This window comes from Apium graveolens, chromosome 6, assembly GCF_009905375.1.
Source record: "Apium graveolens cultivar Ventura chromosome 6, ASM990537v1, whole genome shotgun sequence".
In the NCBI taxonomy this organism is placed as follows: Eukaryota; Viridiplantae; Streptophyta; class Magnoliopsida; order Apiales; family Apiaceae; genus Apium; species Apium graveolens.
The window spans coordinates 141356210-141375908 of NC_133652.1; the positions used below are offsets into that span (position 1 = coordinate 141356210).

At 33.0% G+C, this 19699-nt stretch overlaps 1 protein-coding gene across 5 annotated transcripts; it reads left to right on the forward strand.

Annotated features, from left to right (window-relative positions):
- Positions 1–1398: 1398 nt before the first annotated feature.
- Positions 1399–9301, forward strand: LOC141666764 (uncharacterized). 5 transcript variants are annotated; one of them, XM_074472940.1, is made up of 12 exons: positions 1399–1577; positions 1658–1715; positions 2810–2897; positions 3324–3473; positions 4496–4627; positions 4975–5113; positions 5217–5255; positions 5345–5419; positions 7136–7195; positions 7789–7853; positions 8639–8729; positions 8837–8973. In XM_074472940.1, the coding sequence occupies exons 1-12, from the start codon at positions 1452–1454 to the stop codon at positions 8900–8902; spliced, it is 1089 nt and encodes a 362-aa protein (XP_074329041.1). In that variant the 5' UTR covers positions 1399–1451; the 3' UTR covers positions 8903–8973. The 5 variants fall into 5 exon arrangements, with proteins under 5 accessions (XP_074329041.1, XP_074329044.1, XP_074329045.1 ...); XM_074472941.1 differs by having other exon boundaries at positions 1402–1577; positions 8940–9301; XM_074472943.1 differs by lacking the exon at positions 7789–7853 and having other exon boundaries at positions 8940–9301.
- The last annotated feature ends 10398 nt before the right edge of the window (positions 9302–19699 follow it).

Sequence of the window (19699 nt, forward strand, 5' to 3'; positions counted from 1 at the left end):
CCTACGTATCTCTGTATTGTAGAGAATCAAGCCAAAAACATAGTTTATGTTGAGAGGTAGAACCCTTTATATATAGAGGAGTCTAGGGTTAGACGTGTGTTGGGGAACTAGGTGGACAAGTCTCAAACTTAAATGGTAATTAGGAATCATGCAAGGGAAGGAATTCCAGATCCTTCCTTGTACGAGTGTGTGTTTGTTTTGGACACATGTCTATACTCTTTTAGCCGTATTGGCCTATCCCATGAATAGCTCATGTTCGTGGATCTTGACGACCTCTGCTAGTGGGGCTTGACTAATTCGGCCGTTTTAATTCTACTATGAGCTTAAACGAGTCTCTTCTGTGTTGGGTTTTGGACAAGAAACCCAAATGTAATTAATGTGACAATTAATGTATGTTTAGGATTTATTTTCTATCCCTATCATATACTAAAATAAAAATGAATGTTTTTACTATTATCAAATACAAGTATCATGCCCGCTACGCTTGGTGTATACTTTTCTAAAAATTTCTTTTATTTATTTATTTGATTTCTTTCCCAATAATTTAAAAATAGACTTAATATTTTTTAATTTAGTATTTAATTTAAATTTTATGGTGAATTTGCTATTAATTTATTTTGAAATGATTTTAAATACATGAAAGAATTGTGGCATTGATAGTATTAAGTAACTTAACCCCTTTAATTTGAAATTCATAAGCTAATGTACGCCATTCGACAAATTCTAGATTATAAAAAATATTGAAAAGTTAATTTAAAAATTTTCAAACTTATCTTTTTAATCTTTTAAACATTTTGTGTTAAAAGGTTTGTAAAGAAAAAAAAGTTTTTCTTATATATTTTAATATTATTTGTATATGTGTAGATAGTGTTGAATGCAAGCTAAATTAGAAATTATATAATTTTTGAGTAGCATTTTTGTTCATTTGGCATTATAAATATATTTTATTTTTATTTTTTCAAATTTCTTTGCAAATGTAAATTTTACTTTTTGTTATTTGGGTAAATGTAAATTATAATAAAATATTATAAGAACAAATTTTATTAACGTACCGAAATAATGTAGCTCACCAACTACCCAAAAGAATAATTTGGTTATCATATTTAAGTTATGACACAATTTATTAAATTTATTGAATAATAATTCTTAAATTAAATAAAAAAGTATAATTTTATTGCAAAATATAACTTTCATTTTTTTTAGAATTGTAATAAATACTCTATAAACTCAGTTTCAATAATTTTAAATAAATATAATATTTAATGAAATTTGTGTCTTTAAAATTAATTTTATAATGATTATGCGGGTAAAATTTAGCAAGTTGTCATTAATAAAAAATTAATGAATCTTAATAGTTCAAATTTTTTAAAATATAACAAAATCCTCTTGGACAGATTTTAAAGGGGTGTGTGTGCTCAGTCCTCGATTGATAGAGCTAGTAGTATGTAAAGATGTATGTATATACAACCACCACCACTCCTAAACTCACCATTTTTAACCATTCTTCTTGTTCATTTATCCCCAATTTTCACTTTCATTTCACTTTTTCTAACCCTAATTTAAATAATTATCATCAGGTACTATTGCAATTACACTTCATCCTCTATCACACTACAATTATGTATTTATTTGATCTTTATTTCTTTAATTTTTGCAGGTTATCAAGCGTCGTTATCCACTCGCGGTCCGTGCTTCAAGTTCTCCTCAAAATGGAGGTATATTGTGTATAAATAAATACACAAGTATGTGTGTTTTTGGGTATTATTGTATTATGTGGTTCTTTATTATGGCGTGGAATTTATTATTTGCTTGTTTGTAAGTAGAGTTAATGTGTGTGTTTACAGAAAGCAGTTAAGTTTAGTTTCTTATTTGAATGTAGTTGATTTGTGAGTGTGTGATAATTTTAATTGGGAAGAGATTCTAGGTGTACATAGTTTGATGGATATCTAGAGAAGAGATGTTGATCGCAATTTCCTTGGCATAGCAGGCTTTGTTTGTTTCGCTTAAATTGTTGTATCGTAAAACATTTTGCTAGTTTTCATGTCCTAGTTTGCTTGGGAGTATTGTCAAAAAATTTGTGCAATTTGGATGAAAAAGAGTAAGAAAAGTTATTTGCTTGAATTATTTTATACCCATTTCCTGCCTAATATTTTTTAAAGAGCACAATATTTACGCCAAAATAAATAAAGCTGTAATGTGTCACTGCATTTTTTCGTTGACCCCTTCCTTTCCAGTTGATGTCTTCCTCACATTAGACTATTTCTTACTCCCTCAATCCCTCCCATTTGTTTACATTTGGGTTGGGCAAAGAGGTTAAGAAAAATGATAAAATAGTAGAGGGAAGTTGAAAAAGTGAATAAAGTTGTGGGACCGATCAATTTTTTATGAATAAAGTGGGTATAGTGGAGGTAAGTAGTGGATGTTGTTAATTTTTATATTATTAAAACTTTACTACTTTTGGAAAATTTTGAAATGTAAAGAATTGGATGGGACAACCCAAAAAGGAAATGTAACGATATGGTTGGGACAAAGGGAGTAGTTTGTTTCTCTTATGTCTGCAATATGAATTATGATGGCACAGAAAGCTACATAAATTTGTATTTGAATTGCACTCTGTCAGAATGTCCAAGACATTTTATAGCGTTTTGTGTTACTGTTTTGTCCCCTAAATGAAGTGTCCGGCATTTGACACGGACAATCAGGGGGAAGTAAAGAGTCGGAGAAATGTAGTTTATTTATGGTATCTCCACATCTACATATACATTTCTTGTTAAAAATAATAAATAGGCTTTGCAATACTTTTCTTCAGGTACATATGATCCGGAACTGAACTATGTGCTTCAGCTTGCAACAGGATCTGAGTTATATGAACTCAAACAAATTCTTTTCGGCAAGAGGTATGCTGATAAGATCTTTTGTGGACAAGTATAGAGCACCAAAATGTTTTTGCAGTAACTGAATAAGAAGTATCAGCAGTTACTTACCCATAATTAAACTGATGCACCAATTCTGCTTTTGTGAATCTCGAGAAGCCTTCTCTCGACAGGTTGTACTTAAGAAACTTTGAAGAAGCAAGGAAAGAGGCCTAAAATTAGATGATGTTTATAATGTGTTTGACTCAAACTGTAGATACTTACGGAGCTATTAGCTATTCTTAGTGAATGAGACAGTTCATATATTATTCCCCTTTCCCTCTTTGTAATTCCCCCTTTCTCTATAATTTACGTTTTCTAAATAGTATGCAAGTAGCTATCACAACACACAAATTGTCATCTTCAAATGTGTTGAAGCATAAATTTTGTTCAATTTGGCTATTTTCATAGCTACTTCAGTCCCTTGCTGAAGTCAATTGCAAGACCTAAGGACATTGACTATTTCATGGTTGAGCAAGATCCAGACGAGAGAGATGATTTTATTGAGATGCTTGAATCAAGATTCTTTTTTCTTGCTGCTGATGCACGTTCTACATTAAGGTTATTCATCTAATTTTGATAATTTTCTTCATATAGTAGCGCATAAACACGAATACTCTGTTACTTGGTTCTTGTGCTTCAAGAAGTTAATCAGTTTTTTTTTCCAGAAAGAATTAATCAGTTTGATTGTTAGATTCTTCAAATGCTGTCATACTTCACAATCTCCTATTACTCTGAACATGAAGGTTATACATTATTGTTGTTCTTACAATGGATAGTGCTGAAACTAAAGTTATTGATATGTTAAGAAAGGTGCTTCCGTTTGACCTATATACGAAGTCTGAATTGGTATCTAAATTTACATTATGCGAGTTTGAATGGAGTACCAGATAGCGTTATCATGGTGATCGTTATATCTTTTTTCATGTTGTAGTATTGCACAAGGTTATCACGACGCCAAGTTGAGCCTTGACGCCCGAGTACCTTGGTGAAGACTAGTCGTAAAAAGTCGACAAAGTGTTCATTATACATATAATTACCAGATTTAATATATAATATAATTAACATGTCAGTTTCATAGTTTAAATCAAAAGTAATAGAATAATAAGTTCAAAATTAGCATAGGTACTGCATAATAACAGTAATATTCCAAATACCAAACATATCCAAGCAAATAAAAACATAAATGTGATAAATATCAAGTAAAGACATCTATCTTAATATCATTTGTTTCTTGTGTACTGTCATTTGGTTCATGGTACACCACTATTATGGTTATGAAGGCCCCAAGTCGAGGTTCGAGATTCTTGGGCGACCTTCATGTCAACTAGTCGAGATTATCGCGTCGACTAGTCGCTGACTAGTCGTCTTTGTGATAACAATGGTGTTGCACAGTATAGTATATACACGATATGCAGTTTCCCCAAACCCTCACTAGTTTTTACTTTTTAGTACTTCAAAAAATTCAATTGTACTAATTTGTAACCTGCACCGACTCTGTCCCAATTAATACTTTTTCTTGTTTCTTATAGCAGAATTCCGTTTTTTTTTCTCTGATTAAGTTGATATGAAACTCATGGTAGGGGTTGGAGGCCATCGTATAGAAATGTTTTGCTGAGTGTACGAAAAAAGCTGAAAATACCTTGCTCAGCCAAATTGAAAACGGAAGACCTAGAAGTAGAGATTTTTCTTCATCTGCTGCAGGATTACTCTAGGTATTGCTATCTATGTCAGTCATGGATTTTTCTAGATATTCTACTTGCTTTATGGTTCGTTTACAGATTGTTATCAGATGCTAGGGCCATTTATCGTTGAATATAATTCAGTAGATCTTTTAACATCAAAACACTCGTATAAATTCCGGATGCTTGTGTTGTGTGTGTAAGCGTGCCTGTGTGTGTGGGTCCCGCTTTTGAACTTCATTATATATGGTGAAATACCAGGATGAAAATGCTTGGAGGTCTTGTGATGTTTGGTTCTCTTGGCATGTTAATCATTTACTAAATTGCTTATATGTTGCTAATGACTTACTTGACAGTTGAGAATATATTTGTTGATGCAGTGATGAAGCAGGAAGAATAACCAAATCAATGACTCCTGATGGTCAGGGTAGTTTAGAACTTGGTCTCAGCCAATGGAAAATTCAAACTGTTTCTGCTTTAAGGGCTGGAGCTCTGGGTCTCCGTTCAGTGATTTTGAAGGTTTTTTTAGTTTTAGTTCATTACTGTCCTCCATTGTCTTTCAGTGACTTGACTAGCATTTATCCCTTTTCATATATCAGCTTCTATTTTCTTTGTTTTTTAGGGTGGTGGAATTTTGACATTGGGGAAGCTATATAAGATGGTAAGAGTTTTTTTTTTTTTTTGTGATTTGTTTCCGTGTTTATTATTGGCTGATTATTGCTACTTTAACCTAGTATTTTGGTCTATTAGTTAGCAAGGGGGTTATCTGGAAAATTGTTTTTGGAAGCTGCAAACTATCACATAAAGAACGAAGTTATCAGGAAGGTATTCCACTTATTAATTCGTTAACTTATTTGGATGGAGGGTTCTGAGGGGCTGGGTTGGGTCGGGAGGGGTTCATATCTCTCAACCCTCATTTGGCAAAAAAATAAAACGAGAGGGTTTGGTTTTGAGAGGCTGGTAAGGGGTTGGTGAGAGGTTCTGCTTCAATGGAAAAGCATATGGATTTCAACACCCCAAATCGGGTGTAGTGAGTTGTGCTGAGCGAATATGAATAATGGGGTCCACTGCAGTAATTTGTTTCTTTGCTAGATATGAATGTCAAATTTACTTATTTTGTTTCTTATGCTTTGTTGGATGATTGATTTTTTTCTTTTATTAAAAAAAACTGTATGATTGAAAAACAAAGATTCAAATACAAAATAATTTTGAAAAATGAGTTTTTAATATTAAATTTATAGTATTAATAAAATTACTTGATTTGTTTTGAAAAATTTAAAACTAATAGTTACCACACCAAAATTATATAATATTCCAATTTATATATATTTTAAATTAATTTAATTTTTGAATTCTAATTACTTTTGCTAGATTAAAAAATATTTATTACAACATTTACATATCCCAACCCTTCCTAAATCTCTCTTGCTCAACCCTTAAATCCAAACAAGACAAGGGCTCAAGCCATCTCAACCCAACCTAACCCAACCTAGCCTAACCCAACCCAACCATTACCTCCTTAACCCCCTATCCAAACAAGCCTAAGTGAATGTAAATGAATAATGTGTTTTGCATGTTTTTTTTTTTGCAATCTTTACTAACAGCGTACAACGTTCTGTATCTATTCTTGAATCTTGACTTTGCCATACAAGTTCTACATGTACAACATATTCATTTAAATATTTAATTGAAATAACCAAGTTTCTTTTATTCCTTTTTTAATTATTAAAAGTTAGTTTTTTTTTTCATGTAGATGTTATTAGTGAAATCTGGGTCTGCATTTTGCATATTGTGCTAGTTATACTGATACAAATGGACTAATAATTAGTGTGTGAAGAACCTTACATCATACCCTTTTACGCATCTAAAGATAATTTTGGTAGGTAAATTGCTCTACTGTAGGTTTGTAGAAAAAAATCATTTTTATCTGGTCCATTATCAATTTGGTGCTGCATTTTTATCAGGGCCTTGATTAAACATTACCAGATAACTTCCACGTAAAAGGAGAACGTACTGAAACCGAAGTATTGATAATAAGTATGGAAAGTGAGGCGTTATTTGATGGCAAAAGCAAATTTTTCTCGACAGCTGTAGTAATAATAGCTTGACCAATCCAGAAATAACAAAAGAAGTCTTTTATGTGGTAAATTGGTTGATATTCTGATTAAAAATATCCTTAACAATTGCATGGTCATACAAAGTATATTATTCTTCCTCCTACCCTGTTTCTTAAAATCCAAACCTAACAGCCTCTACAACCTTAAATGATATTATTGTGTTTGGTATGTTGATTCTGCTATCCAATGATAAAACATGATATTTTGCGATACGACTTAATAAAAAAAAGTTAACTTTTAATTTTATTTTGTTCACTTTCACTAAAGTTCAATGCTGGTTATATGAAAGATTGAATTTTTACATAATACTGGTACTTTGTTTAAAAATATGTTATATTCAAGTTAGGCTCTTTGTTACTAATTTATCACTATTTAGTTCTTTTTGTAGCATGTAATATGTTTCATCTACTCTCGCATGTTTTAGGGGGGACACTTGGCCACCGTAAACTTGGAGTCAAGAGTGGCATTGCTTGCAGCAAAACAGGTAGCATTACTGTAAATATTTCATGTTATTATTCCTTTCAATATTATTACAGAAAACAATAATTATTTTTGATGAATAGAATTCTGAGATCATAGTTTCTAATACCAAGCATTTGCTTACACCACTTTCAAACCTCTAGTAAAGAGAATATATAACACAGAAATGATCTGGTTGTATGTGTACATGACTTTATACGTTCGGCATACCAGAACAAGATTCAAGGCAAGATCAAGGAGGTAAGTGGGAAGTTGAACAAAAATGAAGAAGTGCAAATTTAGTATTATAGAAGTTTGTAAGAAAAATAAGTTTGACTTCTTATTATTGGGTTTGAACTCGAATTTGGATTTCTAGGAACAAAAGAGAGGAGGGAGTTGAAATTAAGTACATTTTTCCTAAAAGGAGAACAAATCGAATTGCATATTCTCCTAATCTCATTCACTTCTACCAAATACAACACAATAATGTACAATTATACTCATTATACAATATATATGCAAATAACCCTAATATATGTATCATGATACATATTAATATAATAGGAATCATATTGATTCATTTCTATTCAAATTAAACATACTGCTCATTGTGGACAGGGTGTAAAAGGTGCTGCATTACGGTACATTGGACTTAGGAGCATGATGACTTTGTTCGGACCAATGTATTGTCTCTTATCAGCTACAGTTTCATTTGAGCATTTCTTTTCCTAGAAATTTTCTTACTTTTATCTTCTTGTCTGATACAACTTTACTTTTAAGGTTTGGTTGCTTTCTAATCTTGTCAGCATCTGAACAATGAATTTTTCGGTATATTTCATTAGCAATGCAATTTGGACCCTACCATGCCTCCGGTATCCTGGTAGCTTTAGTGAGAAAATATAAGGTTGTAGGAGCCATCTTTGTGCTCTTAAAGAGCCTAAAATTTACGTTTTTTTCACATCATCCTAGCGTCACATATTTATTGGCCAGAAATTCTCTTCTCTTACTATTCTGGTCAAAGATGAAACATAGCAAAATTTATCATGTGATTAGCTCCAACTATACAAATGAAGAAAACTTCATTTGAAATAACTAGATAAATCTGGGTTACTTTTCACAAAGACGAAATTAGCACCCAGTTTAGCAATTCCGGAGGAGGCAATAAACACCACTCACCAGTTTCCTGATCATTCCAGACAGCGAAAAGAGGGTGGTTAGAAGATGTAATCTATTGTATACGATTTCTGATTGGTATTCAGGTTTGATTTTTATACTTCATTCAAGTCTTTCCGTGGAAGTTTCTGTAGCACCTTTCTTAGTTATTTAGTTTGCAAGTATCATTATCGTACTGTATTAATCTAGGTTAGGTCCTGTACAAATTTTGTTCATCAAATGATAACATTGCTTTTCTTTAGTCTGGTACCCTGGTGATGATTTCTGACCAGTTTGCTTGTTTGGCCCATCTTAGGCTGTGGGGTACTTTGTTGGCAGATGTTGTCATTCAGATGCTTGGAACAGATTATGCTAGAATCCTCCGAGCAATATATGCAATTGCACAGGTAATTTGTCATTATTATGCATGCTTAGATACAATTTTTTTACCATGAATAAATTATCATGTTTCTTTGTTGAGTTAGAAAACCAACTATTTGATACCTAATGATAGCTGATGGCACTGGTCCATGAATCTGTGCATTGGTACCTCTTATATCACCTTTTGCCCGAAATTTAAACGGGGTTCCAAAACTGAGCTATATATATTGCTTCAGATTCGGATTGCACGTACATATCAATTGCCATCTGATATCAGCTGATCTCTCCTCCAAAGTTTGTCCCTGTTTATTAGCTTCAAACTAGCTTCAAACGGGTTTTAAGCTTTGATAACACCAAAGGTGTTCTTCAAACGTAAATCTCGATCTTGTGATTATCATGGTCTTATCCATTTTAGCCAGTTTTTATCAGTGCTGGACTCTTTACAGTTCTTCATATCATATCAAGTAATTATCTTTTGTAGACATATTGTATAGTCTAGTTACATGTATATGTAGATTATTCGTGTAGAGTGGTTTGGTGCTAAGGTACATGTCCTTCCCCCAATTAATGACAAAAGTTATAGAACTTTCTCTAACAATCCCGCTTAAGCATGTGCTGTTGTTCAAAGCTAAGTTGGTTATGTTTGCAAGTAGAGAACAAAAGAGAATAGAGAGATGATAATCTGTTTTTCATTTTCTTTTTATATCATATATATATATATATATATATATATAGTCAAATGCTCAAATACAAACCAATATTAGAATACTTCAAACTAAATAACAACCAAAACTAAATAACAACCAAATGTTTAATCTTTTTCTCTCTCTTCCATGTGCATGTATATATTTTCCCTCACGTTTTTAATTTGACTTTTCCAGTTAGTCGGTTAACTATTTTTTAAAAATAATTTCACCGTATTTTTCTTCATCTCTCACTCATCAATTTGCATAGAATATTTGCTATATTCTGATGACAAATCAGTATTTAATCTTACCCGAATCAGCAAGCTAAAATTAATACTATCTGTGAGATTCTATATACCCTATATCTATTAATATAGAATAAAACTATATATAATACAAACTAAATTAAAATATATAGTTTTACTCTAATACAAACTAAATTAAAATACAAACTACAAACTCTACTCCACCCAATTTAAATATACTCTCCCGCACACAACCCTACCTAATTCCCTCCATTTTTAATTTATTTTTTCCTATCAATTGATGAACTTTTTTTAAAATCTAACTTCACTGTATTTTTCTACATCCTCCAACAATCGGTATGAATATCATATTTGATATATTTCGACGATAAATCACTAATTATGCCTATGAGAATCACTAAAGTCTGCTGTTACTAGAATTGTACTGATTTCAGCTGAGTGATTCAGGTAAGATTAAATCCTGATTTATCGTCAGACTATAGCAAATATTTTATGCAAATTGATGAGTGAGAGATGGAGAAAAATACGGTGAAATTATTTTTAAAAAATGGTTAATCGAGTAACAGGAAAAGTCAAATTAAAAACGAAGGGAAAAATATATACATGCACATGGAGGAGGAGAGAGAAAGTGAATTAAACATGTTATTTAATTTGTAGTTTGTATTCTAATATTGGTTTGTAGTTGAGCACTTACCTATATATGGGAATGATCAAATACAAACTAAAATTAAAATAAAAACTAGGAATCAATCTAAACTATTAGATCTACCTAATCTAATGGTCCTCCTAATAACCCCACTAAACTATTATGCACCCTCCCACACCCAATTTCAGCTTTCCTCTCCGTTTTTAATTTAATTTTTCCCGTCAAATTATAAGTTTTTTTTAAAATCCGATTTGACTGTATTTTTCTACATCTCTCAACGATCGATTTGTATACCATATGTGTTATATTTCGAATTATTTTTTCTTAAAAAAAATATTTGGTTTCTAGTTTCTGTTCTAAATTGGTTTTCCATTGGAGTAGCCCCTATATATATGTATAGCTAGATTATATCCTATTGTGTAGTGCATAGATTATATCCTATTGTGTAGTGGAGAGTTATTTTTAACTTTGTTATGTTTTTTATTTCGTATATATAGGGTGACAATTTATGGAGGGCTTTCTTAAGATTCCTATAGAATCATTATTTAAAAAATATAAATAAATAATTTATTTTATTTTTTTATCATATATAGTTATAAGTTTTAATTACCAAATTAAAAACGAAGTTGTACAATTTTTTAATTTAAAAAATTATTAAAATTTGATGAAATAGTTTAAAGTGATTATGTAGTAAAATCACAATAAAATTATACTTATAAAAAATTATTGCACAATAGAATTAAATTATTTTTTTTTCAAATTTCAATTGTTAAAGTTTTATTACATTTAAATATAATTATCGTTCTACATTAGCAACAAATATGATGAAATTCTATAATAAAATCAAGGGTTTTCCATGTAATAATATATAAGAATGGAGTAAAGGCATATACATATATATGTTATTGCTCCATGAAAAATAAATAACACTTCTATATAAATAACAATAAAAAACATAATTTCATTATTATAAAAAGTATAAAAGATTCTATATACTTATGTTAGAAAATTACAATTTTGTCTTTTTATGTTGGAAAATTATAAAAATACCTGTTAGGAATATGTTGTGTACTTGATAATAACTTGAACAAAATACATAGTAGATTTTAGTTAAGTGAATTTGTAGTTTTCAACGGATGATCATTTTCAACATTCGTTGAAAGAGTAGTTTATGTAATAATAAGACTAGTAGCACATTTCTGCATATTTGGATAGTTTAGTGAACTAGATGTTGTAGATTGTCCAAGTTATGTTAACTATTAGATTGATATGCAAGATAGGATGGTTAATTGTAAATATTAGATGTCTTGTAATCTTGTGTAAATGAAAGATAGTTAACTGCCAAAAAGGCAGTCTCAACGGATGATTTACAAAGTTTCAACGGATCATCAACATAAGTCTCAACGGATGATCAGACAAAGTTTCAACGAATGTTCAACCTGAGTTTCAACGGATGATCAGACTAAGTTCCAACGGATGTTCAAATTCAAAAGAGAAGTTGATAGTGACTTGACAGTCACATGTGTTGATTGTCTGCAAATGGAATGTGGCGGCCTGTTTGAAGGTTTTAGAAAACAAAGAGGTATTTCCATTTCCATGCTAAACAGATGATATTCAAAGATGCTGGAAAGAGAAGTGTAGAAGCATGAAGTTAGACTAGATATAGTTTGTCTTATTTTATTATCTTATTGTCATGTAACTTGGTGATATATAAACCAAGGGTAGCAAGTTGAACTGTAATCGATTCAATCCAAGTTAGCAAGAAAAATTAGAGAAATAGATAAAGCAAAATTTGTAAAGAATTTTTCTGTAGTTCTTGTACTTTAACTTGTAAGCAGCTGCGTACTATTAGTATCATAGAGTTCTCTACTTAATATATATCTCTGGTGGAAAAGTTCAATCCACCAAAAAGTTTTTAAAACTTGTATTTAATTGCTTTGTGATTTAATTTCTATTATATTCTCATTCCGTACTATTGCAAATCAAACGCAGTTATTTATTTGTAGAAGAACAGTTCTTGAAATTGAAAAGAAGTAAGAATTACATTCAACCCCCCTTCTGTAATTCTTGTTTAGATTGTTTGGGAATAACAGTTGGTATCGGAGCAAGCTCTTGAAGAACAAAGAGTTTAAAGATCACAACAACTAACAAGATGAACTGAAAAGATTTTGGAGTAAAGATTCCATTTCTGGACAAAGACAACTATCACCATCGGAAGGTGAAGATGCACCTGCATCTCCTATCTCAAGATGAAGCATATGTGGACTGCATTGAGAAAGGTCCACATGTCCCTATGAGAGCTGCTACAGGAAATGAAGCATCAGTCCCAAAGCCACAAGCAGAATGGTCTGATCCAGATAAAGAACAAGTTCAAAAGGATAAAAAAAGGCCATGAACATTCTGTTTAATGGTGTTGACAGTGACATGTTTGACAATATCATAAACTGCAAAAATGCTAAGGATGTCTGGGATACAATTCAAGTTATATGTGATGGAACTGAGCAAGTAAGGGGGAACAAAATGCAACTCTTGATTCAACAATATGAGCATTTCCATAGTGAAGAAGGTGAGTCACTCACTGTCATTTTTAGTAGATTCCAAAAACTACTGAATGCTCTAAAACTGCATGGAAGGGTCTATCAAACAAAAGACTTAAACCTCAAATTCCTTAAATCTCTGCCAAAGTAATGGAAACCAATGACAGTCTCATTAGGAAATTCTCAAGATTACAAGGATTTCACCTTGGATAGACTGTATGGTATCCTAAAAACCTATGAGCTTGAAATAGAGTAAGATGAGAAGATGGAGAAAGGAAGAAAGAAGGGAGGGTCCATTGCATTAGTTGTTGAGCAAGAAAAGGAGAAGGATATAAAGGTTATAGTTGTTGATTCTGCACCAAACCCTAGAGCTTGTGAAGGCAAGGGACCAGAGCTAGTAGCTGAACATGAAGACCATCTTAGTAAAGATGACATGGATGACATAGACGAGCATCTTGCTTTTCTATCCAATAGATTTGTCAAGCTCAAATTCAAGAAGAATTTTGGAGCAGCTAAGTCAAACATAAATATGGTTGATAAGTCTAAATTCAAGTGTTTCAAGTATGGCTTGGCAGGTCATTTTGCTAGTGAGTGCAGAAAGTCTGATTCTGGTAAACAAAAATTTGAGCCTGTTAATTATAAGCAGAAATACTTTGAGTTGCTCAAGCAAAAGGAAAGGGCTTTCATTACACAAGAAAATGACTGGGATGCAGATGGACTGGAAGAGGATGAAGATACAAGCTATGTCAATCTAGCACTTATGGCCAAATCAGATGAAACAGAGACAAGTTCATCAAGCAATCAGGTAATCACTACCAACTAGCTCATTTATCTAAAGCTGAGTGTAATGATGCCATAAATGACATGTCTACTGAGTTATATCACCTGCGTGTTACACTCAAGTCTCTCACAAAAGAAAACAATAAAATTAAAGAGAATAATGTGTTTTTAAGTGAACGAAACAATGTGCTAGAGACTCAATTTGTTGAGTTTGAAAAATTAAAAATAGAATGCAAGATTGTTAAGGATGAACTAACTGAATCCTTAAAGAAAGAGGAGATTTAAGAAAGCAACTTGAACGAGAACAAGAAATAATTAAGGCATGAAAATCATCTAGAGATGTCCATGCTCAAATTACTAAAGTTCAAGGTATAGAATCTTTCTGTGATGCAGCCTGGAAAAAGAATAAGGAGAAGTTTGATTCCAATCTGGTTGAAGGACTTTCAACGGATGTGGATTCGACGGATGATGAAAATTATCCGTCAAATAATCAAAAGGATTATCCGTCGAAAGACAATGAGCCACATCCGTTGAGTTCAAGTAAGCCAGCTAGCGAAGCTAAGCTAGCTAAGTTGAATGAAAAATATGAATCAGTTTCTAAGAACTTTGTTCCAGGAGAAACAAGTCAAGTGAAACAGAACAAAGGAGCAAATGTAGGTCATCTGTCTATCAAGCAATTGAATGACAGATTGGAGAAAATTGAAGTGAAAGCAGAGTCAAAAAGGAAAAATAATAGAAATGGGAAAGTAGGGATTAACAAACATAACAACTACACACCTGATAAATATGCTCCAAGGAAGATCCGTGTTAAGTGTGGTAGTGTTAATCATTTATCTGTTAATTGCAAACTTGCTATGCCTGTTCCCATGTCCGCACCATCATCATTTCCCAGCATGCATACAATGCCTGTAAATGTTATGCCTGCACACAATTTGAATACACAATATGCTAACATGCCATATGCACAAAATCTATATTATGCTGCATTTAGTATGCCACAAATGCCATTTAGCATGCCTTAATGGAATAACATATTTGCACATAATATGCCTTTCCATGTTAATCAAGCTGTGCATGATAATTCTGCAATGATAAATGGTTTTAAGGGTTCTACTCAATTGACTAAGGATGAACTTCAAGTACGTAAGTCAAATGAAGACAAACCCAAGAAACCTAAGAAAAAGGCTAACAAAATAGGAACCAAGGAAACTTGGGTACCAAAATCAACTTGATTTGATTTTGATGTGTGCAGGAAAACAGAAAGAATCTTTGGTATTTGGATAGTGGGTGTTCAAGGCACATGACTGGAGATTCCACCATGCTCACTGAGTTCAAGGAAAGAACTGGCCCAAGTTTTACTTTTGGAGATGACAGTAAGGGTTATACTGTGGGATTTGGCTTGATTTCAAAAGATAATGTCATCATTAAAGAGGTTGCCCTAGTGGATGGGCTCAAGCACAATTTGTTGAGTATCAGCCAACTTTGTGACAAGGGCAACTCAGTAACATTCAATTCTGAAGCCTGTGTTGTGACCAACAAGAGAAGCAACAAAGTGGTTCTTACTGGAGTAAGAAAAGGGAATGTGCACTTAGCTGATTTCAACTCATCCAATGCAGAATCTGTCACTTGTCTATTCATCAAGGCAAGTCAAGATGAAAGTTGGCTATCGCACAAGAAGCTGTCCTACCTTAATTTCAAGACCATGAATGGGCTGGTTAGGAAAGATTTGGTAAGAGGTATTCCCCAAGTGGAATTCTTAAAGAAGAACCTTTGCAATTGAAGCTTGATTCAACAATTGAAGAAGCTTTGCAACTATTGCACATGTACTTATTTGGACCAGTGAACATATTGTCAATCTCAAAGAAAAGGTATTTTCTAGTAATTGTGGATGATTTCTCAAAGTTCTCTTGGATATATTTTCTCAAGTCCAAAGACGAAGCTAGTGAAATCATCATCAATCACATAAGACAAGTCAACAATCATCTTGATTTCAAAGTAAGGAGAATCAGGAGTGACAATGGAACTGAGTTCAAGATTTCTGTGATGAGATCATTTTGTGAAGAGAATGGGATCATGCATGAATTCTCAGCAGCTAGAACCCCACAAAAAAATGGTGTGGTGGAAAGGAAAAATAGATCTCTCATTGAAGCTGCAAGGACAATGCTAGAAGAATCAAAGTTACCAACTTATTTTTGGGCTGAAGCTGTAAATACTCCATGCTACACTCAGAATATTTCTTTGGTCAATCAAGAAAAATGCATGACACCCTACCAACTGTTCAAGAACAGGAAGCGAACACTGAACTTTCTTCATGTCTTTGGTTGTAAATGCTATATCTTAAGGAATCAAACTGATCAGCATGGGAAGTTTGATGCCAAAGCAGATGAAGGCATCTTTGTTGGATATGCTATTGGGAAAGCTAATAGAGTCTATAATCTAAGAACCAACATTGTTATGGAATCTGTACATGTTGTGTTTGATGATAAATAGATTTAAGGACTGCAAAATGGAGATTTCCATAAAAGCCTCAAATTTGATAATGTTGAGATGGCTTGTGAAGATAGTGACGATGAAAGTGATCAAGAACCAATTTCTAAGGAAAATGCAGAAAAATGTACAACTAATGAAGCACATAATTCAACATCCGTCGAAAGACCAAGTGCATCATCCGTTGAAAGACAATCTGCATCATCCGTAGAGAGGCAATGAGCAACATCCGTTGATCCATCAATAGAATTTGGAAGTCAAGTTAGATCACAATCAGAAAGAACTCCAATTTGTAGTCAAAGATCCATAAACTCAGGGGGAGTTTCTGACAATCAAAACTCTGTCACACATTAAGACAACAATGAGACCTCTTCATCTAGAGCTAATCTACCTCAACAGAGAAAATGGACTAGAGATCACCCATTTGAACTGATCATTGGTGATGCATCTTCAAGAGTGCAAACAAGGAAAAAAACTCAAGATGAATGTCAAACAAGAAGAGCAACTCAGGAAGAATGTCTATACAGTAGCTTTCTTTCCAAGGAAGAACCAAAGAAGGTAGAAGAAGCTTTGTTGGATCCTGATTGGATTTTAGCTATGCAGGAGGAGCTAAACCAATTTGAAAGGAATAATGTATGGAAGCTGGTGCCCAAGCCTAAAGGAAAGAATCCAATAGATACCAAATGGATATTCAGAAACAAGATGGATGAAAATGGCATAGTAGTCAGGAACAAAGCTAGATTGGTTGCTAAGGGCTATTGTCAGCAAGAAGGAATAAATTTTGATGAAACATTTGCTCCTGTTGCAAGACTTGAAGCCATCAGAATCTTCTTAGCCTATGCAGCCCATGCCAATTTCAAGGTCTATCAAATGGATGTCAAAAGTGCCTTTCTGAATGAAGATTTGGAGGAAGAAGTCTATGGCAGTCAACCTCCTGGCTTTGAAGATCTAAATTTTCCAGAACATCTCTATTATCTTTTGAAAGCACTTTATGGACTGAAGTAAGCACCTAGAGCCTGGTATGACACTTTATCAAAGTTCCTTTTGGAAAATCACTTCACAAGCGGTACTGTAGATAAAATTTTATTTTTCAGAAATGTTAATGGCTCTAGTATACTTGTTCAAATTTATGTAGATGATATTATTTTTGGCTCTACAGATGAGAAACTTTGCAAAAAGTTTGCCAAATTGATGCAAAGTAAGTACGAAATGAGTATGATGGGATAACTAACTTACTTTCTTGGCTTACAAGTTAAGCAAGTTAGTGATGGAATATTCATTAGTCAAAATAAATATATTTTTGATCTTTTAAAGAAGTTTGATCTAATGGATTGCACATCTGCAAAAACTCCCATGGTCACTGCAACTAAGCTTGGATTAAACACTACTGAAAAGTCTGTGGATGTTTCAAGTTATAGAGGCATGGTTGGCTCACTTCTGTACTTAACAGCTAGTAGGCCATATATAATGTTTGATACATGTTTATGTGCTAGATTTTAGGCTGATCCTAGAGAATCCCACTTAATAGCTATTAAGAGAATTTTCAGATATCTCAAGGGAACACCAAATCTTGACATTTGGTACCCTAGAGATTCTGGTTTTGATCTAACTGGTTATTCAGATGCATATTATGCAGGTTGTAGAATTGATAAAAAAAGTACAACAGGAACCTGTCAATTTCGAGGAAACAAGCTTGTGTCCTGGTTCAGTAAAAAGCAAAATTCAGTTTCTACTTCTACAGCTGAAGCTGAATATATTATTGCTGGTAGTTGCTGTGCACATATCTTATGGATGAAAAATCAATTGTTAGACTATGGTTTGCAAGTTGAAAGGATTCCTATTTTCTGTGATAACACAAGTGCAATTGCCATCACTGAAAATCCAGTACAACCTTCAAGGACAAAGCACATAGATATTAAGTACCATTTCATAAGGGAACATGTAATGAATGGTACTGTGGAACTACATTTTGTTCCAAGTGAGAAGCAGCTTGCAGATATCTTTACCAAGCCACTGGATGAATCCACCTTTTCAAGGTTGGTAAGTGAGTTAGGTATGCTTAATTAATCTTAAATCTATCTGAGTTAATTTGCAAGTTGAAATGCAGCCAGAAATTTAATTGATTTTTCAGTCATAGATGAGATTTTGGCTTAGTCAAAATTTACATCTCGACGGATGATCCTTATCCATCGAGTTTGATCATCCGTCGATATATTATTTGCTAACAAAAATCAATTATGTTTCTGGATTATTTTATGTCTCGACAGATAACAGTTTATCCTCATCCGTCGAATTGTCTTAATCTCAGCCGTTAATTCCCTGTACATTATCCATCGAGTATACTTACAGTTTGTAAGCATAACACGACGGATAATGGGTGAAATTTTTACAGTTTATTTTTAAACGGCTATTTTAAGCAATTTCTATTGGTTACTTTATTTTACTTTATTATTTTTATCAGTTATTTTTTAGATAGTATAAAAGCTTATTTCATTGCAATTGCTTTTCTTTTATCATTTTCAATTCAACTGCTCTAATTTCATTCTCTCTCAAAGCACTTACTCTCTTTCTCTTCAAGCTCTTATTCTCTAACAATGGCACCTGTTGTAAAGATTATGTCTCAAACTGGGTTCATTTATGAGAAGAACAATTTCACCGCACTAGTGAACAAGTGTATTCAGCAATCTGGAGACTATCACAAGATGATGGATTTTGTGAAGAGTTGCAAGCTCAGCTATGCCATGCTGGAATCAACCACAATCTTCTGTGAAGTTGTTGAAGAGATGTGGACCACTGCTACCTACAACTCTACAGATAAGACCATCACTATAAACATTAAAGGTAAGAATTCTGTATCAATAATGATGTGATAAAAACATGTTTCAAAATTCCTGATAACAATGTGACTTCACCACACACTGACACTGATATAATCAATATGCTTAATTCCATGCACTATGCACTTCCTACTTCTAAACTGAGTGATATTAGGAGAATGGGTCTTAGGAAAGAGTGGAGTTTCTTGTATGATGTAGTACAAAAAGTTTTCTCAGGAAAGGTCAGTAATTTTGATTCAGTGAATATTTCCATGCTTAACATGCTCTACATGCTAGTTACAGATAAATTCTACAATTTCAGTGACCTTGTCTTATTTGAGTTAGGTTTTTAAATTAGGAGAGTTAAATAAAAGAGGTAAGAATGTGTATTATGCTAGATTCTTCTGTATTAGCTAACCACCTCTGTGAAGAGATTGTGCTTGAGAACCCCTAACCATTAAACTAGATTATTGGGTTCAAGAGAGAAGGCTCATTGCAGATTTGAACAGGGCCAATCATCACAAGGATGTGCCAATGTTCTATTTTCTCTGTAATGCAAGCACCTCAGGTAAGTGAGGTAAGTTCACCTATCCCTACAACTATTCCAACCTCCACAATTTCTTTGAGTTCAAGTGTGGCTATGGCAACTGTGTCAATGACCAAACAATTGCCTACCAAAGCTGCCAAACCTACAATTATTTCAAAATTCAAATCAAAGAAAGCCCCCTCTGGTATCTCCAAAAGATGCCAGTTGAAAAATCCACTAAAGCCAAAGAGA